Below are 18,172 nucleotides of genomic sequence, written 5' to 3' on the forward strand. Positions count from 1 at the left end.
TATATTTTTATCAGTCATTTTTTTAATCAATTACGGGCGACCCCATCTGAATTCCAGACGACCCCACGTGGGGTCCCGACCCCAAGGTTGAAAAACACTGGTTTACAGTATGATATGGTGTCTACTGACAGAGATGTTGCCCTCACATGACCAAAATGACCACACATTGTGTGGTTACAGTGATCTTGACCTTTAACTTTTTTAGAGCTGCAACAGTTAATCGATTAATTTTTAAGAAAAATAGTCCAAATCCTCTGATTCCAGCTTCTTAAATGTGAATATTTCTGGTTTCTTTGTTCCTTTATGACAATAAACTGAGTCTCTCTTTGGTTTGTGGACAAAACAAGACATTAGAGGACGTCGTCTTGTGGTTTAAGAAACACTGATTGACATTTTTTAACATTTTATTGACCAAACAACTAATTGATTAATTGTTTAAATACTAATCAACAGATTAATCGATAATGAAAATAATCGTTAGTTGCAGCCATAATCTTTTTTGTAATCTCCTGTCCAACAGCCAGAGCCCATAGAGCCCCATCACCTTTAACCTTTGACCAATAAAACCACTTCATCCAAGTTAATGTTGTGTCAGATTTGAAGAATTTTCATCGAGGTGTTGCTGAGATGTTTTCCCTCCACCACTGACCTTGAGCTCACACATCACCAACAGTTTTCCCAAAAAAACATCTGGGTATTTATTTTCAGGAATAAAAGATTAAATGGTAAAGGGTGACAGATTTGTTTGGTACAAGGTCATCATCATAATCATCATAATCATCATCATCATCATCATCATCATCATCATCATCATCATCATCATCATCTTAACAGAAACTGGGATGCGTATTGTAACATCTGTCAAAATAACCACTTTTTTGAGTATGTATCCCCCCTGGTGCATTACAAATCCATAGTTGCTGGGTATGTATACCATATGTCGCAACAGGGAGATGGCACTGACTGACGTCTGTAAAAGAAAGAGAAAAATACTGATTGATGAGGCTACAGTATGTGATCTGTATCTCAGGCTTGGTATTGTGTGTGGTCGTTATCTGAGTCTTTCCTGACTGTGATTACATCTCAATATGCAAATCAGCTGTGTGGACCTGCACACCCATCAATAAACCTGCCATGACCCCGGTCAGAGGAATGTGATGCAGTATCCTGAAACCGCATCCCAGGTGAGGGTCACATGGTGGAGGGATGAGATGCCCCTCACTGACTATGTTAATGTTCCTTACACCGGCTGTCAAAGCCACTTGAGAGGCTTTCTATAACATCAGTGTTGGCATGGGTGTGTGATGTGACCCATGTCCTGCACATCTCACACACCCAGGGGAGGGCTGTTTGCCTCTGCAGCGGAGGGGCCGTGTGCAGGTTTCTGACAGGCAGCTTGAGATGGAGGTGACCCATCCTTCAGAGGGTAGGGGTTTTTATTCCTCTCTTAAAGGGATACGCCAACATTTTTTTCTCGTGTCTTGCCTCACTCCCGAGTCCATGACCAGCAGATAGACACCATCCTTTCGACTGTGCGTGCAGTAACAAGGGAGATACAGCCGTATCGCCCGTAATTAGCTTAGCTCAAACGCTGGAAGTGTTAGCCTGCCTCCACCTAAAGTCATCAGAGAAACTCTTCAGCAACTTCAGCAACGGAAACCGGCGGGCCGATCTTCGTCTCAGAGCTGACAAAACTCTCCGATAAGGCATCTTGAGCGGTCAAATGCCAGGTAACGGGACGAGATCGGTCAAAACGGAGGGTTCAAGCAAAGACGGTTTATTTTTGGTTCAAGCTAGCTACATAGAGGGTAGGTTAGCTTCCTATTTCAAAGTAAAAGCACAAATTCTATCGTCATGGTTTTCTGTATGTAAAGGGCAACGGGTGTTTTATTTTGTGAAAGTAACCGGAAGTGTGTTGGTCACAACGGCTAGCTTGAGTAGCGCCAAATTCGTCCGAACAAAATTGTAAACAGCTGGTATTTAGACAAATTAATGACACACACTGCTGATCTACATGGCTACTTTCTCGCCTAAAGATGTTTGAAATGTGGATAAAGTGATATATTTACAGAGTTTAAAGCTAAAATGAAACCAGCTTCTGACTGCTGATAGGAGGCAGGCTAACACTACCTATACACTTCCAGCATTTGAGCTAAGCTAATTACGGGCGATACGGCTCCCTCATTACTGCACGCACAGTCGAAAGGATGGTGTCTATCTGCTTGTCATGGACTCGGGAGTGAGGCAAGACACGAAAAAAATGTTGGCGTATCCCTTTAAAGGTTGTCACACTGCACTGCAGAGAAACACAAATCTGCTGAAACCAGGTAAGGGTGTGATCAGTAAAACCAACAGAGACACACAACTGAGAAGTTGGTTAACATTTAACTTCAGAAACAGAGCTTCAACAGAATGGGGGAGATCCTAAATAAGAGGGATAAAAAGAAACGTTTATTAGGTAATGATATCCTCATAAAAGCAACAAGTAATGAGGAACAGCGGCAAAAAATATATCATTATTGGAACAAAGACCTAGAGATCGTAGATGAGAAAGCAAAATGGAAGGAACGTCTACTAACATATTAAGTAACCACCAGTGAAAATGTACGTTTAATAAAATATAAGTTAATGATAAGAATATAGGCTACTACAGTAGAGACCTCATACCTATACCATAATTATTCAATTCAGTTTTTTTTGTCACTGTCATGAGAAACCATTTGTGTGTCATGGGAGCGAGAAGCCGTCATGTTGTATGCAAAGATAAGAAAACATAAATTATTATTATTATGAGTATTGTAGTACAAATTTCAGAATATGTATGTATGAGAGTGTGTGTTTGTGTATGATAAATAAAAAATAATTATGTTAAAAATTAAAAAAACAAAACAAAACAAAAACAGAGCCAGTTGGACAGGTGAGAGGCGGCTGCAGACAGAAGAAAGCAGCAGAGGTGGAGCTGAATGTCTCAACCTCCTGTAGTTTTGGGCCGCTGACAAAGTTATTCTAAAAAACATCTCCATTAAACCTGGTTATTACAATGTTTTTCCACTAAAAGGTGTGTAATGGTGTACTATAAAATAGTCAGTGACCTTTAAGACTTCATATAATGTTAGATCCGATGCTTGATTGTAAGGAGAAATGACTGTAAAAAATCTGAATAAAAATCTATAAAATCTGAATTGCAAAAGAGGTGCCATTATACTAGTATATAAAAAAGGGCACACTGTTCTCCACATTAATTGCAGGGATTAATATTCTTCACAGTTACCATGACAGGGGAGTAAACAGCTCAGCATCGTACTTGACTCTGCAGCTTTGATTTCAGAATCTCCCTCGTCTCCCAGAAACTTATGGAGGGTATTATTAATCTCTAAACAATCATTTTTGAGCTATTAATATTCTTAATGATGATTATGTCGACTAATGAGAAAGGCGGTGCAGATGGCTGACAGACAGAGCGCTCTGGGGGCTGCGTCTCACTGAAATGACTTATTTATGTCAGAGTGAATATTGGGGAAGCATTGTCAGCCCAGTCACTGAGCCGTTAAACTGCTGCCTCCTCATCCTCACACACCCTGCACACACACACACACACACACACACACACACACACACACATTCCCCACAGACCAGCCAAACACTCCAGACAGCATCACCACAGCTTCAAACCACTACTCAATACAATGGATTAGACAGCAGGTAGACAATAAATCCTCTGCTCGGGTTAGAGAGGGAGATTTAGTGTTCCACAGTACAGGAAACACATATCTCACCTTGTGTCATGTGTTGCAATGTGAATAACCAAAAATTTACATTTTAATATATGATTATGGAATATTTTTTTTGGCATTCTAATCTGCACAGTATAAAATACTTAAGCATATCATGGCAGGCCGTGGTATATGCTCATCACTGTATACCATGGCTTCGCGTCGGGCCGAATAATGGCAATATTAAAGAGGAATACGCAATCAATTTCATGTAGTTTTTATTCAACCAGAAATACATTATCCAATAAAATAGCCCCACTGAGAAAAAAAATAGTCCCACCTCTCCGGACATCAGCTCTGCATCTCGTCTTTTCCTCCACTTTTTTTTACAGGTGAAAGTCACTGCTCAATGCCTCTACCATTGTTCACCCTCCCTGGACGTGAAATGTGAATTCAACTTCTAAAAACACAGACTTTCTTTTGCTACCGACTGCAATAGTATGTTGCTATGGCTACATGACAACAACTTCCATTCATACCAGTCATATGTGCCTGACGCGGAGTGATAGCCTATGCTGTGATAAGGCTTTACAATAGTAGCCGTGGTATATGCTCATTATACCACGGTTAACAACCAATCAAATCGCCGGATTTAACCTTTCCGTTTTATAAAACAAAATAACAAACAAAAGAAATATAATAAGAAAGTGCATATTACAATAACTCAAAGACAGAACAAGACAGAACAACATTACAAAGAACTGACTAGACATGAAAAAACAGAAATGCATGTAGAAACAGAGACAGTGACATTTTCTGTCAAAAATAAAGCAGAAAATAATTTAGAATGAAAATAAATCCAAATTTCAAGTAACCTGCAAACTCTGAGTAGAGACAGAGAGCTGCAGCAGCTACAGTAGTGTGAACAACACACTCCAGTCATTTTGTGCAGTAGGCTAGCGATGCAGTCGCCACCGTCACAACACCGAAGTGTAGTCTGAGTACTAAAGCTCACTACTCAACAGTTGCATCCCAGTTGTTTAGCTCTAGATTCATATTTCTCAGCAGGACCAAAGACTCCTCTGTAAGGCTCAGGGCATGTGCACGTGACATAAAAACATGTCTTGGAATAAGTGTGTGTGTGTGTCCTTCAATCACAACATACACATAGTTGTGCTGTAAATGTGCATTTGTTCTGCACAGTGTTTTTTACTGAAAACAAACTTGATTCTCCTTCTATTTCCAGGGAGCACATGAAATAATAGGAGAGGGCCAAGACAGTTTTGTCCAAATTCACATCAGGAAAAGGACTGAAAACAGAGCAGCTCTGCTTTAAAAGCCTTAACACCTTATTACTGCCTCCACAGTCTTTCACACAGCATCTCTCACTTCAACATCAAAGTTGCCAGAACCTTACTTTACTGAATGTGTTATCTGGAGAATCTTGATGAAATATATATTATTTATAGCCTCCATGTCAGCACATGTATTTCACCTGTACTGAGAATTACAGCAAGTAGCCTACAAAGAGCTAGCTATGCTACAGTACATCCACACATGATCCATATCCTCATTAACACAAACGACTCTCTGAAGTGTGAAGCCTGGATCATGACCTGGGCCTCAACAGCCTTATTGTTGGGCCAGAGGTAACTGTAAGACTTCAGAAATGCAACTATTGCCCCTGCATTTGATTATGTATTCACAAATACTGTCGATTCATGCATATAGGTACATTAAAACTAATAATATAATTTGAAAAAAATACATTTAAAAAATCATTCTGAGTTGAGTGAGAGAACATGCACTTGGGCATTGATGTACCACAGATACAGATGTATGAACAATCTGATTCAGTCGAGATGCTCTGTCACACAACAGTTCATGGGTTTTCCTTTACTTTGAAAGAAAAGAGCAATTCTAACCAAAATCGTTTGGGGACAGTGCTCCAACTGAGCCACCGTACCTCTGTAGTACAGTACAGTACAGTACAGTACAGTACAGTACAGTTAGGGTTGCAAAATTCTGGGAATTTTCAAAGTTGGAAACTTTCCACGGAAATGTATGGGAATATATGGGAATAAACGGGAATAAATCCAAAATTTACACAATTGAAGGTTCGCCCTTAGCAAGGAACTTAAATATAGTTGAGGAAAATATATTGTAGCATAATCTTGGCTAAAACAATGCAAGAAGATGAGAAGAGCACATGGTCATCTGACAGCAGCGTCAGGTGAGTCATCTAGTCTTCTTATGGCTCAACCCACTGAGCCACACGCCGCCCCCGCTTTCATTGCATTTCTGTCTCTGTATTTTTAAAAAAACCTTAACGTAGCCTAAAGTTGGACACTGAGTTTCTGCCACTCACAGCTGGGTGTCAACATCGCGCAGGTCACAAAATCGATGTGAATGGTGGGAGATGTAGGTTATGGTCACCGACACCGTAAGCTGAAACACTGCCAGAGCTCACCTCATATAAACAGCCAATCCTGCAACAGTCACTATGAATTTGATGTGATTCCGTCTCACGAAACCAATATAAAAGTTGTCAAATGAAATAAATATGGCTTGATCACAGCTGCTATATCAAGTAATGAGCAAGTACAAACTGAACGGTGTGAAAGCTGCAACCAGGAGGCGGTGCAGTGAACACATCACGGAGCTGCAGCGAGGCACTTTGATGAAAAGTGCACAACGTTTCACGGTTTGTGGGTTTGCATCTGTGTCGTGTGGCGCCCATGTCGGTGCTCCATTAACATTACAAGTTTTTAAACCTGGTCTATGGCTGGACAATCTATGTTCAGAAAATAAACTGTTTTTAAAACCATAACAATATTGTCTTCAGCTGTCTCCCGTTGAAAAGACCATGACCAACATGCAGCTCAGCTGTAGAAACTAAGCTCCAGCTGTGTGATCTAAGAAGCAGTTAGGTGTATTTAATGAAGAGGCCAGCATTAATGTGGAGCCCTGTTTAACATAAATGATCTCAGGTACACACACAGCAGCATTACCCCACCCTCTGGATGCAGATCTGCTGCAATACAATGATGTAGCCTCAGTCTGACCGTTGGACCAGTGGACTGTGCACAGCCACCAGAGCTGATACTGATTAATCAGTCTAGCTCTACTGAAACGTAAGTAAGTAAATAACAGAAATGAGACAATACACTTATTGCAGCAGAGCCAGCCCAAGAGGGCTTTGAGAAAATAAGCAGCGACCGTAAACAGCAATATAGGAGCAACAAAGATGTTTAATGCTGGAGACAATGTGGAACCTCTATGGCTGATCACTTTCATGGTTGTTTGGGCCTGTCCTAAAATCCAGTCTGTATGGAGGGAGGTGACTACTGAGATTTAGATTTCTCTTTTGTTACTTTATCTCGGTGAAATACCAGAAACAGTCCTACAGGAGGATAAATACTTATTGAAGATACTCTTGGCAAGTAGTAGGAAAGCTAGAACCAGGACATGCTTGCAACTAGATCCTCCAACACTGGACCAGTGGCGCGGGATCATTCAAGAAATGTACTGTATGAAGAGACTTAAGACTTCAGTTGGAGAAATGAACTGAATGCTGGGAAACATGGATTATATGCACCTTGAATAGTGACATTATACCATGATGTATGTTTAAAAGAATATTTTGATTTTAACTATAGCTATGATGATCTCATGTTCTTTGTTACTTGTCAACAAACGCCACAAGTTGCCTTCAGTGGTCAGTAGTGCTGTCAGTGTCTGTGTGTATTCTACACAGCAGAAGAGAGGGAGGAGTCAGAAAGTTAGACCTGAGGTAGCATGGTGGATTTCTCTATTAAGACCAGTCAGTCTTTATTATTGTCAAATGATCTGATTTGCATCTGAGACTGATGTATGAGCCAGTTTGAGCCTGTTCTGTGTCTGGGACTGTCTGCCTTCTGCAGGGATGTGCTGCTCATCTGCAGTAACACACTGATTCCACAGCCACTGATTCCACAGCCTGTGCAGCAACTCAGAAGCAGTTGAGGATTACAGTAATTGCCTTGCTCAAGAGCACCACAGCAGTAGTGAGAGAGGAAAAACTTGTGTTGGTCCACTTCACTGCCCAAATGTATTCTCTTTGGCTCACAGCTGTTGGAACAGGAGTTAGAGCTGTTGAAGGGACATTTTAATTCTAAGCTGCAGTTACAAAGGCTGTATAATGGAAATGTGGAGGGAGAGTTATTTGTTGGCTTTGTTAAACCATCAATTATTAGAGTCAAAAGTACCTTTTGGTTATTTGATCTGTGGGTCAGCGGCCCAGGGGCCCGGGGCCCAGACCAGTGGTGCTGCCAGAGACTTCTGGATATATCTTCAATTAGAGCTGCAGCTTAATTGATTAATCACAAAATGATTGATAATTGAATAATCTGTTAGGTAGTTTTTTTTAAAGTCCAAATTCTCTGATTCCAGCTTCTTAAATGTGAATATTTCTGGTTTCTTTGTTCCTTTATGACAGTAAACTGAGTCTCTCTTTGGGTTTGTGGACAAAACAAGACATTTGAGGACATCATATTGTGGTTTTTCAACACTTTCTAACATTTTATTGACCAAACAACTAATTGATTAATCGTTTATATAATCGACAGATTAATCGATAATGAAGATAATCATTAGTTGCAGCCCTATATTCAATAAAATGTCATGGATAGGTTTTAAAATATTCTATAATCTCCAGAAGCTTCATCAGTAGTCTTAAAAACACAACATGCCACATGTCAAACTGAAGTGCGCGGTGTAGAAAAGGCTGCGAGAGCCTGCATCCCCCCTCCAATAAACAGCTCTGAAGCCATTAGAACGAAAATATCCACAATGCATTATGTTGCACGGCGCCATAATTTGACATGTGAATGCAGATCTGCCCACTGGGACCGGTCGGATCAACACGGTTACAAGGACATACACAATGAAGCTGGCACTTGAACGTGCTCTGTTTAAGAGCGGAGCGGGGGCCGATCGATGCCCTGATGTGTTGATTTAGATGAGGAGGAAAGACGGCCAATAGGAGATGAGCGTCAGCACAGCAGAAAAGTCAATGCCAATCTTTCTTCACCCACGACATCGACCCAAACTGGCTCCCGTTCATCTCTCATCCTTCCTTATATATGCTGCATCAAGCTTTCCATTCTCTACAGTACACACACTGCTGCAACCCTCAGCCCTGTGTGTGTGTGTGTGTGTGTGTGTGTGTGTGTGTGTGTGTGTACACTAGTAGAAGAGAGGAGGAAAAGAGGTAAAATGATGAAATGAGAAATGATGGGTGAACCTTGACAACCAGCGCTGTGATTCTGTGTTATGATTGTTGTTTAGTTACCGTGTGATTATAATGATGATTATAATGATGATGATGCAAAATATCATCATTCTGTTTATCAGAGTCCTGTTTTACTGCTTCTTTCCTTTCTCTTGTTTCTTTCAACGTTTTTATAAACTACACTGCCCGTCCCAAAAAAAAAGTCACACACTCTAATATTTCGTTGGACTGCCTTTAGTTTTGTTTACGGCATGCTGTGGCATCGTGTCGATAAGCTTTAATGTCACAACATTTATTTCCGTTGAATTAATTTTTCGCCAAGATCTTATATTGATGATGGGAGAGTTGAACTCTGCACAAAGTCTTCTCACATGGCCACTCCACTATCCTTCCACTTTTTAATATTGCATTGGACAGTTCTTAAAGCCCCAGTGTGTAACTTATTTGACTTTTTATTAGCAAAAATCAAATATTGCTTTCATAAATACGTATTTCACTGAAGTGGAATCACACCTGCATACAAATGAAAGCTTTCTCGTACCTTAGAATGAGTTGTTACAAGTCATTACAAATACATAAGTGGGTGACGCACCGAACCGAGGCGGCCATGTTGCATCGCCATTTTTTACGTTGAGTGGCAGCGTGACCGTAGGTAACCACGGAAACTCAATGGAGCTGTCGGTTCGGGGAGAAAGTTTTCCAGGTAGCGCCTGTTAAAACTGTCACCACTGTGTAGTGTGAGGAAGGACGGAGGCACTGATGTTGCATTCAGGTGCAGTCAGGCAGACAGCCATCGGCAAACCAACCGGATGTCATTTTACTCCACCAGAGAAAGACGGTAAAACGTGGGTCAGGTAGACAATACCACATCACCATGACAACGTATTGTCACGCCTGTATTGTTTTGCCTCGTGCTGGTGGACCACTTGTTTACATAGACGCTTGTTTATCCTGTTACATGCAGCGTCTGTTGTCTGTCTGACGTCTGCCCCATTTCACGTGAATGCAACATCAAGAATACGTTCAGCTAGAACGCTAGATGGGGGGAATTCCTACATACTTATACCTTCAACACAATTTTATTAGATTCAGCAAACTCCTTTGTTTATGTGCTTGATGCATGGCAATAATTTGACCCCTCTGAAACAGATCAACATCTTTTCCATGACTACAGGATGTGTCTTCAGACATGGTTGTTTAAGAAATGAGACGGCATCAGTCAGGGTTAAATAAGTTGTTGCCAGCAGAAACATAATCATCCATGCAGTAATTATCCAATGGGAGGCTCTGACCTATTAGCTTAGTTAAATCAAGGTGGTGACTTTTCTTTTGGACAGGCAGTGTATAAGAGGCCTCGAATGGAAAATTACTATTGAACTGAAATTCTGACTCATCACAGTGATAATGTCTGACAAAATAATCACAATATCTGCCATTTATTGTTGCTGTGTGCTGTGACGGTATGGGTAATGGATCGATTGTGATGTGTTGTTTACTGTATCAGTAATTGATTGATTGATTGATTGATTGATTGATTGATTGATTGATTGATGGTTGATTGTTTAGTTGATTGACTGATTGATTGATATTTTATGCTGCTGTGTACTGTAGTACGGTATTGATCTCGCATGTGTGATGTGTGTCGCCTGGTGCGATCATTCAATGTTGCTAACTGTGGACCATCGGAGAGTCCACGACAAATTTCCCTACGGGGACAATTAAAGTATATTAAAAGAAATGAAATGAAATGAAATTTTTTAAAGGTATGTTGTCTTTTACTTTGACTGTGTGATGAGAGAGAGACGGGACAGTGAGACAGACAGAGGGGACGACAGGCAGCACAGCTCTGTGTGCTACACAACACAACACACTCTTCCAGGGCAATAACATCCACGCTTTAATATCTAAGACAGTCCAGGCCAAATATGAGGACTGCTACGAGCCTGCTCCGTCCTGTTGTACTGGACACCACTAGACTCAGCACACTGCTCCAGAAGACCAGTTATATTGCAGGGACAGGACGCAGTCTGAGTTACAGACCATCATGGACAACACCTGCCTCCCTCTCCACACTGCCCTGGCCCAACAACAGACTGGTCCAGCCACCAGAAGGCTCAGATGCTCCAACCAGCAGACTGGCCTCACCTCATATATCATCTTTTATCTTAACTATATTTGAAACGTTCAGTTTTAAAACTAATATTCTTTTATATCCATTTTTTTCCTATCATATATTTCGGAAGCCTATACGGTCATTTTTCTATTTTACATTAAGACACTGTAAAGCAGCCTGATTTCCCCCTGGGCTCAATGAAGTATTCTGATTCTGATGTCAGGTTAAACAGTATTATAACAGACGATGCTGGATTTCAGTTTCAGGTGTTTTTTTAAATTCAATATTTAGAAGAAAAAAAAAAATATATATATATATATATCATGATATTCAATATCAGGTTGTAGCACAATTAATAAACATAGCCTATAATAAAAATGTCACCATGGCGCTGCAGTTTTCTTGATGAAGGTGAAATGTGTCACAACATTGTTGAGCACCGACAGCATGGTAAGTGTTGTGGTGCTACAGAGAAAACCGGGGACAAGACCCAGAAAAAATCACCATCTTCATCATTGTTAAAAATAGTAAATAGTAAAAATTAAAATGCAAAAACAACAATTCTAACTAAAATGAAGAATTTATACTTTCAATTATAAAAACAATACAGATTGTGCATTAAAAAGAACTGTTGCAGCTCTGGTTGACACAGATCAGAACCTGTGTTTTATTACAGACAATTAAGTAAAGTCTCAGTCACAATAACACTACAATCACCGAATATAACAGAACTGATAAGACACACTGGTTTCATTTCATGTAGGTGGATGGATGATGGTTTTTATTCCTTCCTCAACTGTATGAGATCATGCAGACATGACAGTGTTGAAAGTGTAAGCTGATCCAGTAAGTAGCTGATATCTCACATCATTATCAGTTTATTTGTGGACTGATGAGCAGCCACACATTCAGACAGTGTGAGGCTCCCAAGTCCTCACTTTGCACATTTAAGCAATCTATAACTGTGACATTTGGTTCAAACAAGAAAACAAGAATGCACTTCTACACATCATCCTAACAGTTGGTTTACAGTTAATCTGTTCATTAGATCCTATTTGCGCTCTTTGTTTTATTTGACTGCAGCCTGATTAGCCGATTAATCGATCGCGTTTCTGACATCATCAGCTTAATTTTCCTTCTGATTTTTTTTTTTTTTTTTGTCATGCTGAGGTCAAGCACATGATTATGACGATGATGATGATGACTAGAAGTGGGCCTACTGTATAACGGTGATAGAGCCTACATGGGAGAGTGTAACCTGAGGACCAGATGTGAACCACACACTCCTCCTGCATGTCCAGCAGAATACTTCAGTGTCTGCTCACAACTCTACCAACTTTTTTTCTCTTTTTTTCCCACAGTATGAATGTGTAAACACTCAGAGTGAAACACGGCTGTGTGTTCTCCACAGCTGGAAACCTCACACTGTGTCCAGATCAGCTCAGCTCAGCTCAGCTCAGACAGACTGCTGCTGCTGCTGCTGCTGCTGCTGCTGGCCGCACAAAGAGGCTCGCTGCTGCTGCTGCTGCTGCTGCTGGGTTAGAAGAACAAGGGAAAGAAAAGAGGTCCCGTTACTCACCGATACTCCTGAAACTCTCTGACAAAGTTCTCCTCAACTTTTTCATTTTGCCGATTTTCTCCGCGGGCTGGGAGGCGGGCATCAGGTCGCACATGTCTTCTTCTCCCTTTCTCTCTTCTCTCTCTGTCTCTCCGCCGACTTGAGGAGCTGCAGCGGGCTGATGTGGAGCTGAGGAGGCGGCTGGAGGCTGGAGCCCAGCTGCTGCTGCTGCTGCTGCTGCTGCTGCTGCTGATGGAACACACAGGAAACGGAGCCTCGGCGGCGGACACACTCTGCACTTCTCTCAGCAACTAGTCCCAAATTCCCTCCTTGAGATTTTCTCCTAAATGCAACTCGCTACATTTCCACAGAGGCAACAAAAGTCCGCGTCGAAAAGCAGCAGCAGCTATTACCAGACCTGGCAACCCTGGATAAAACCCAGCTGCAGTCTGTTGGCTTTGTCAAAAACGAGCGTTTCCAACCTCTGACTTGTTTCTTCCCTCCCTCACGGTCCCGGTCGCTCCCTCCTTGCTCCACCGCAATCGAGATGTCATTTTTGGGATTCTCTCTCCGGTTTCGACCCCACAGGCCCCGCCCTGGATGCGACGATTGGCGGACGCCCCTCCGGGAGAGCCGCGCTCCCATTGGTCGCGGAGGCTGGCTGTCAAAGAGGCAGCACCGCCCTCTATGTGTTGCAGGAGGAGGAATATTTTTTCATTACGGAGAGAGACGGTTTGTTGTCAGTCAGCAACTCGTGCCCCGGTGACCGCTCCTCTCTGCTCTGACCTCCACACTTCAGCTTTTACAGGGAAACACACAGTGGAGGCTGCTGTCTGTTACACTGGAGTTGTTGAACAAAATGCACAGAACTGTGTGGAGGTTACAGCCGACTGGTTCTGCTCTGCTGCACCTGGTCAGAGTAGCTCTACAGCTTTTAAACCATATTAAAGGGATAGTTCACCCAAAATTTAAATTTCACTCATTATCTTACCCTCATGTCGACTAAGGGCTCGGAGAAGTTTCAGAGTTATCCGTGGCTTCTCTGAGTTACAGGGGGTCTCGGCGTAGCAGTGCATGTCCATATGACGGTTGCAAATGGATACCAACTGTCTTCGAAACAAATAGACACACCAAAAAACATCCAATTACCTCCATGCTGCTCCTATGTAATGTCCGTCTCGTATTAAAGCCCCGAAATGCGAAATTGTCGCAATTTGGACAAACCAGGGTCTGTCCTCTTCCCAGTTCGTCCAAATTTGACAAACCGGGAATGCTTCCGCTACAAAACAAGCTTGAAAAATAGACTTATTTAATTTTTTTCGGGACAATTTCGCATTTCAGGGCTTCAATACAAGACGGACATTACATACGAGCAGCATAGAGGTAATTGGATGTTTTTTGGTGTGTCTTTTTGTTACGAAGACAGTTGGTATCCATTTACAACCGTTATATTGACATGCACTGCTACGCCAAGACCCCCTGTAACTCAGAGAAGCCACGGATAACTCTGAAACTTCTCCCAGCCCTTAGTCGGCATGAGGGTGAGTAGGAGATAATGAGTGAAATTTCAATTTTGGGTGAACTATCCCTTTAATAGTCTACTTCCTCATGGCCATCTGCCACTCAGACTAAGGTTACAGTCTGATAGTTTTTGTGTGAAGTCTTGGGTAAAGATGAGTGTTTTGTTGGTGGTGACCTTGACCTCTCAGCTCATGTTTAAGTCCAGGTGAACCTTCTTACTAAATATGAAGAAAATCCCCAAAGGCATTACTGAGATATCACAAGACCTAAACAAAAAACTGCTTTGTGAGGTCATCGTGACCTTGACCTTTGGTCTCCAAAATCTGCTCAGTTCATCTTTAAAGGTCCAGTATGTAAAATGGGGGTAAAACCGTGACATCTAGTGTTCAGATTCTAAATTGCAGCGCTCACTCGCTCGCACTCACCCCTCCCATCGGCAAAGTGACGAGGACAAAAAAACGGCAGCGTAAGATGGCGACACTCTCTAAAGCAAGACCCTTGCTATATATTTATATAAAAGAATAAGGCTACAAAAAACAAACTAATTTTATTTGATAGCGATTATACACTCAGATTTTGCCAATAAACCTTGACAAATATTACACACTGGACCTTTAAATCTGTTGTTGCAGACTTGGTGGAACACTGTCAAGGTATTTCATCCACAAGAATGGGACAAACAGCCAAACAAGCTGAATATGGCTCTGACTGTCACTCCTCCCGAAACTTCAACCATGACGTTACTGTTGCTGGCTCAGAGGTCTAGGCTAAAAACTGTCGTCATGATGATGATGATGATGATGATGTCTGGGCATAGTTTGTGGTTTTGTCATAATTATCCACTTTCCTTGAACCACCTCTGTTGTTTCTCTCTGCTCCTCGGCTCTGACAGTATTCAGCCTTTGATGACACTATTCAGCCACAATAATGTCACTTAAACCTGTCAGTTAATTTACAGCCGTGTATATGTGGGATTAAAGCGAGGCTGTGGGATTAAAGCTATCAGAGCATCCAAACCCTGCATCAATAATCCACATCCTGCAGCACTGAGCTCCTGAGCTGCGCTCTCTGTCTCTGTCATGTGTCTTTATTTTTTATTTTTTGCTCGCTGGCATTTCCAATTTGATCATGTCAGTGCTGCAGTCACCACGGCAGCCGCACAAGTAGTTCACAGGCATCGCACAAGCAGTGGTGCAGCAGTTATATACTGTACCATAACATGTACAGGGCTCACTGTTTGGATCTGGTCTGCAGTTAAAGACCAACAGAGTCTGGGGGCCTCCTAATTACCCCCCACCCCTCTCCCTCAGGGATAATTGAGATAAATGAACAGCTCTATTAGTTTGAATTGGTCCTTTATTATAGTGCATTGACTAATGATGCATGTGCATTTTACACAAACACCTCCAACATCTGTGATGTGGGACATCTAATCTGATGGTGCTCTTGTTGGGATGCTGAGGCTGAAACAAAGGTGTGGTGGTGTTGCAGCAGATGGCAGTGAGGTAACTGCATGTGATGGTTCCTACACCCAGGAATCACGTGAGGCAGAGTGAGTGTCTCCTCTGGTACAGTAACACCTCCCACGGAGGCTACAGGAACACACCGGAGGAAGGATGTTACCTCTTCCCTCTGAGCTTAGTGGGGATGATGACTGCTTTTTTAATACCAGTAAAAGCCAACCGACCCCTCCTCCACTGACAGTCTAGTTTGTTGTCTGTGACACAACTATAAGAGCAACTCACGGAGCACACACACAGTCTCAGGGGAGACTAAAAACTTTTTCTTTCTGTTCAGTATCTTTATTGAGTTTTCATATAACAAAAACAAGATAAATACAAATATAAAGCAATAGGCTGGAGAGACATGGATGGAACAATATGCATGCCTTGTGTAACAAAATGAAGAAGTACAGTTTTTGTTCCTTCACAATATGAGTAGCCAAATATACATAAACACAAACCAGCATAGACAGACACAAAAACAAACAAACACAACCATTATAACAAGAACAACAGGGGATGGGGCTATATCATACAAAAGAATCATTTATGATACATAGAAATAAGACAGCATCCAGTTTTTACATTCCACCACAGCAGTGCATAATAACTCATGTGTTGATCCGTACTGTATTTTCTCACCAGCCCCTTCAACACAATGGCAGCGAGTCTTGTACCAGTATAAGTCAGGAATGGACCAGAGTCTATAGAAAACCTCGATCATACATCTGTATGTTAAAGCAGAAGTAAGCAATCCGGTCGTTTTGGCTAACTTCTTGTCAGCTGATGGAGTTAGCAGTCCCCACCCTCATCCCTACGTCACCACATTCACACACATCCCTTGGCTGCACACACAGAGAGGGCCGCCCCTTTAGGCCGTTCTCTCTCCTCATTGGATAAAGGTTGTAGGATACAAGGAAAGTTTTCTCCTCGGCTTACAGCAGAGCAGAGTGACTGACAGACCCGTGTTTCGGACCAAACACTCTATATAAGTGATTGCCGTCGGAAGATATAACTATTTAAGACTTATATTAACACAAACATTCCGCTTACTTCTGCTTTAAGTATTCCATGGGTAGCATGTCAAAAAATAACCCCAGCTATTGTGAATGATTTACAGTCCATCCACCCCAGCAGTATGTTATTCCTTGCACAAATTAAAAACGTATTTCGAAAGGACTCTCACTCTCTCATGTAGAGTATTCACTGTGTCTCTGCTCTGACGGAGGTGAGAGCAGAGAAGTGGTTCACCCAGGTCAGGTGTTGTGTTTCCTTATTAAACTGCTCAAATCCCTCATTCCTCAAATAGACTGACACACTGAGGAGAACCTAATTATTTCACTACTGCACACTTCAAACAAGACACGCTCAACTGTCACCTACAGCCCGGCCTGTTGTACTGTCCTCGGTGCAGAGTCAGCAAGCAGGTCCCTACTCTCACTCCACAAAACACATGTGGTGATGCAGAGTGGTTTCATTTTCTGAATCATTTCACATCCAGAAAAATGTGATGTGTGTGAAACTCCAGGTCTGTGTTATGAATGAACTGTGTTTTATTTGGTAGCTTTTTCCACTGTGACTGATTTGACTAACTGTATTACTGTACAAGAAGAGAGGTTCACTATTTGATTTCAAAATGTTGAAACGTCTCCCATGGAAGAGGGACAGACATGATTTTGCACAGTCTGTGTTCCTCTCACTCAAATATAGAGAGAAGGTGAAAGATTCATCACTGGAATAAAAGACAGGTGATGGGCGGAGATGCTGGAGGTGAAGGAGGTGGAGCCAGTCAACTGGTTCACCTGTAGGATCATGTGGTGATGGGAGGGAGAGGGTTAACACTGAAAGTCCATCCATCCATCCATCCATCCACCAACCCACCCACCGACCCATCCATCCACCAACCCACCCACCCACCGACCCATCCATCCATCCACCCATCCCTCCATCCATCCATCCATCCATCCACCAACCCACCCACTGATCCATCCATCCATCCATCCATCCATCCATCCACCAACCCATCCATCCATCCATCAACCGACCCATCCATCCATCCACCAACCCACCCACCGACCCATCCATCCATCCACCAACCCATCCATCCATCCATCCATCCATCCATCCATCCACCCATCCACCAACCCACTGACCCATCCATCCATCCACCAACCCACTGACCCATCCATCCATCCATCCATCCATCCATCCACCAACCCACCCACCGACCCATCCATCCATCCACCAACCCACCCACCGACCCATCCATCCATCCATCCATCCATCCATCCATCCATCCATCCACCAACCCACCCACCGACCCATCCATCCATCCATCCACCAACCCACCCACGACCCATCCATCCATCCATCCATCCATCCATCCATCCATCCATCCATCCATCCATCCATCCATCCATCCATCCATCCATCCATCCATCCATCCATCCATCCACCGACCCATCCATCCAACCCTCCATCCATCCATCCATT

The 18,172-nt window shown here is 42.5% G+C and overlaps 1 protein-coding gene across 3 annotated transcripts in view; it reads right to left on the reverse strand.

Annotated features, from left to right (window-relative positions):
* The window catches only part of cdk14 (cyclin dependent kinase 14), a 213,205-nt gene extending 199,971 nt beyond the window's left edge, over positions 1-13,234 (reverse strand). For all 3 annotated transcript variants that reach the window (XR_015037945.1, XM_085803392.1, XM_085803393.1), the window contains exon 1: positions 12,678-13,234. Coding sequence is in view for 2 of the 3 variants with exons in the window: in XM_085803392.1 (XP_085659518.1) it covers positions 12,678-12,771 (94 nt within the window). In the remaining variant the exon portion in view is untranslated. The remainder of the gene's footprint in view (positions 1-12,677) is intronic.
* Positions 13,235-18,172: the final 4,938 nt, after the last annotated feature.

This window comes from Trachurus japonicus, chromosome 16 (genome assembly GCF_045865225.1).
Source record: "Trachurus japonicus isolate A0001 chromosome 16, Traja_1.0".
NCBI classification, from domain to species: domain Eukaryota; kingdom Metazoa; phylum Chordata; class Actinopteri; order Carangiformes; family Carangidae; genus Trachurus; species Trachurus japonicus.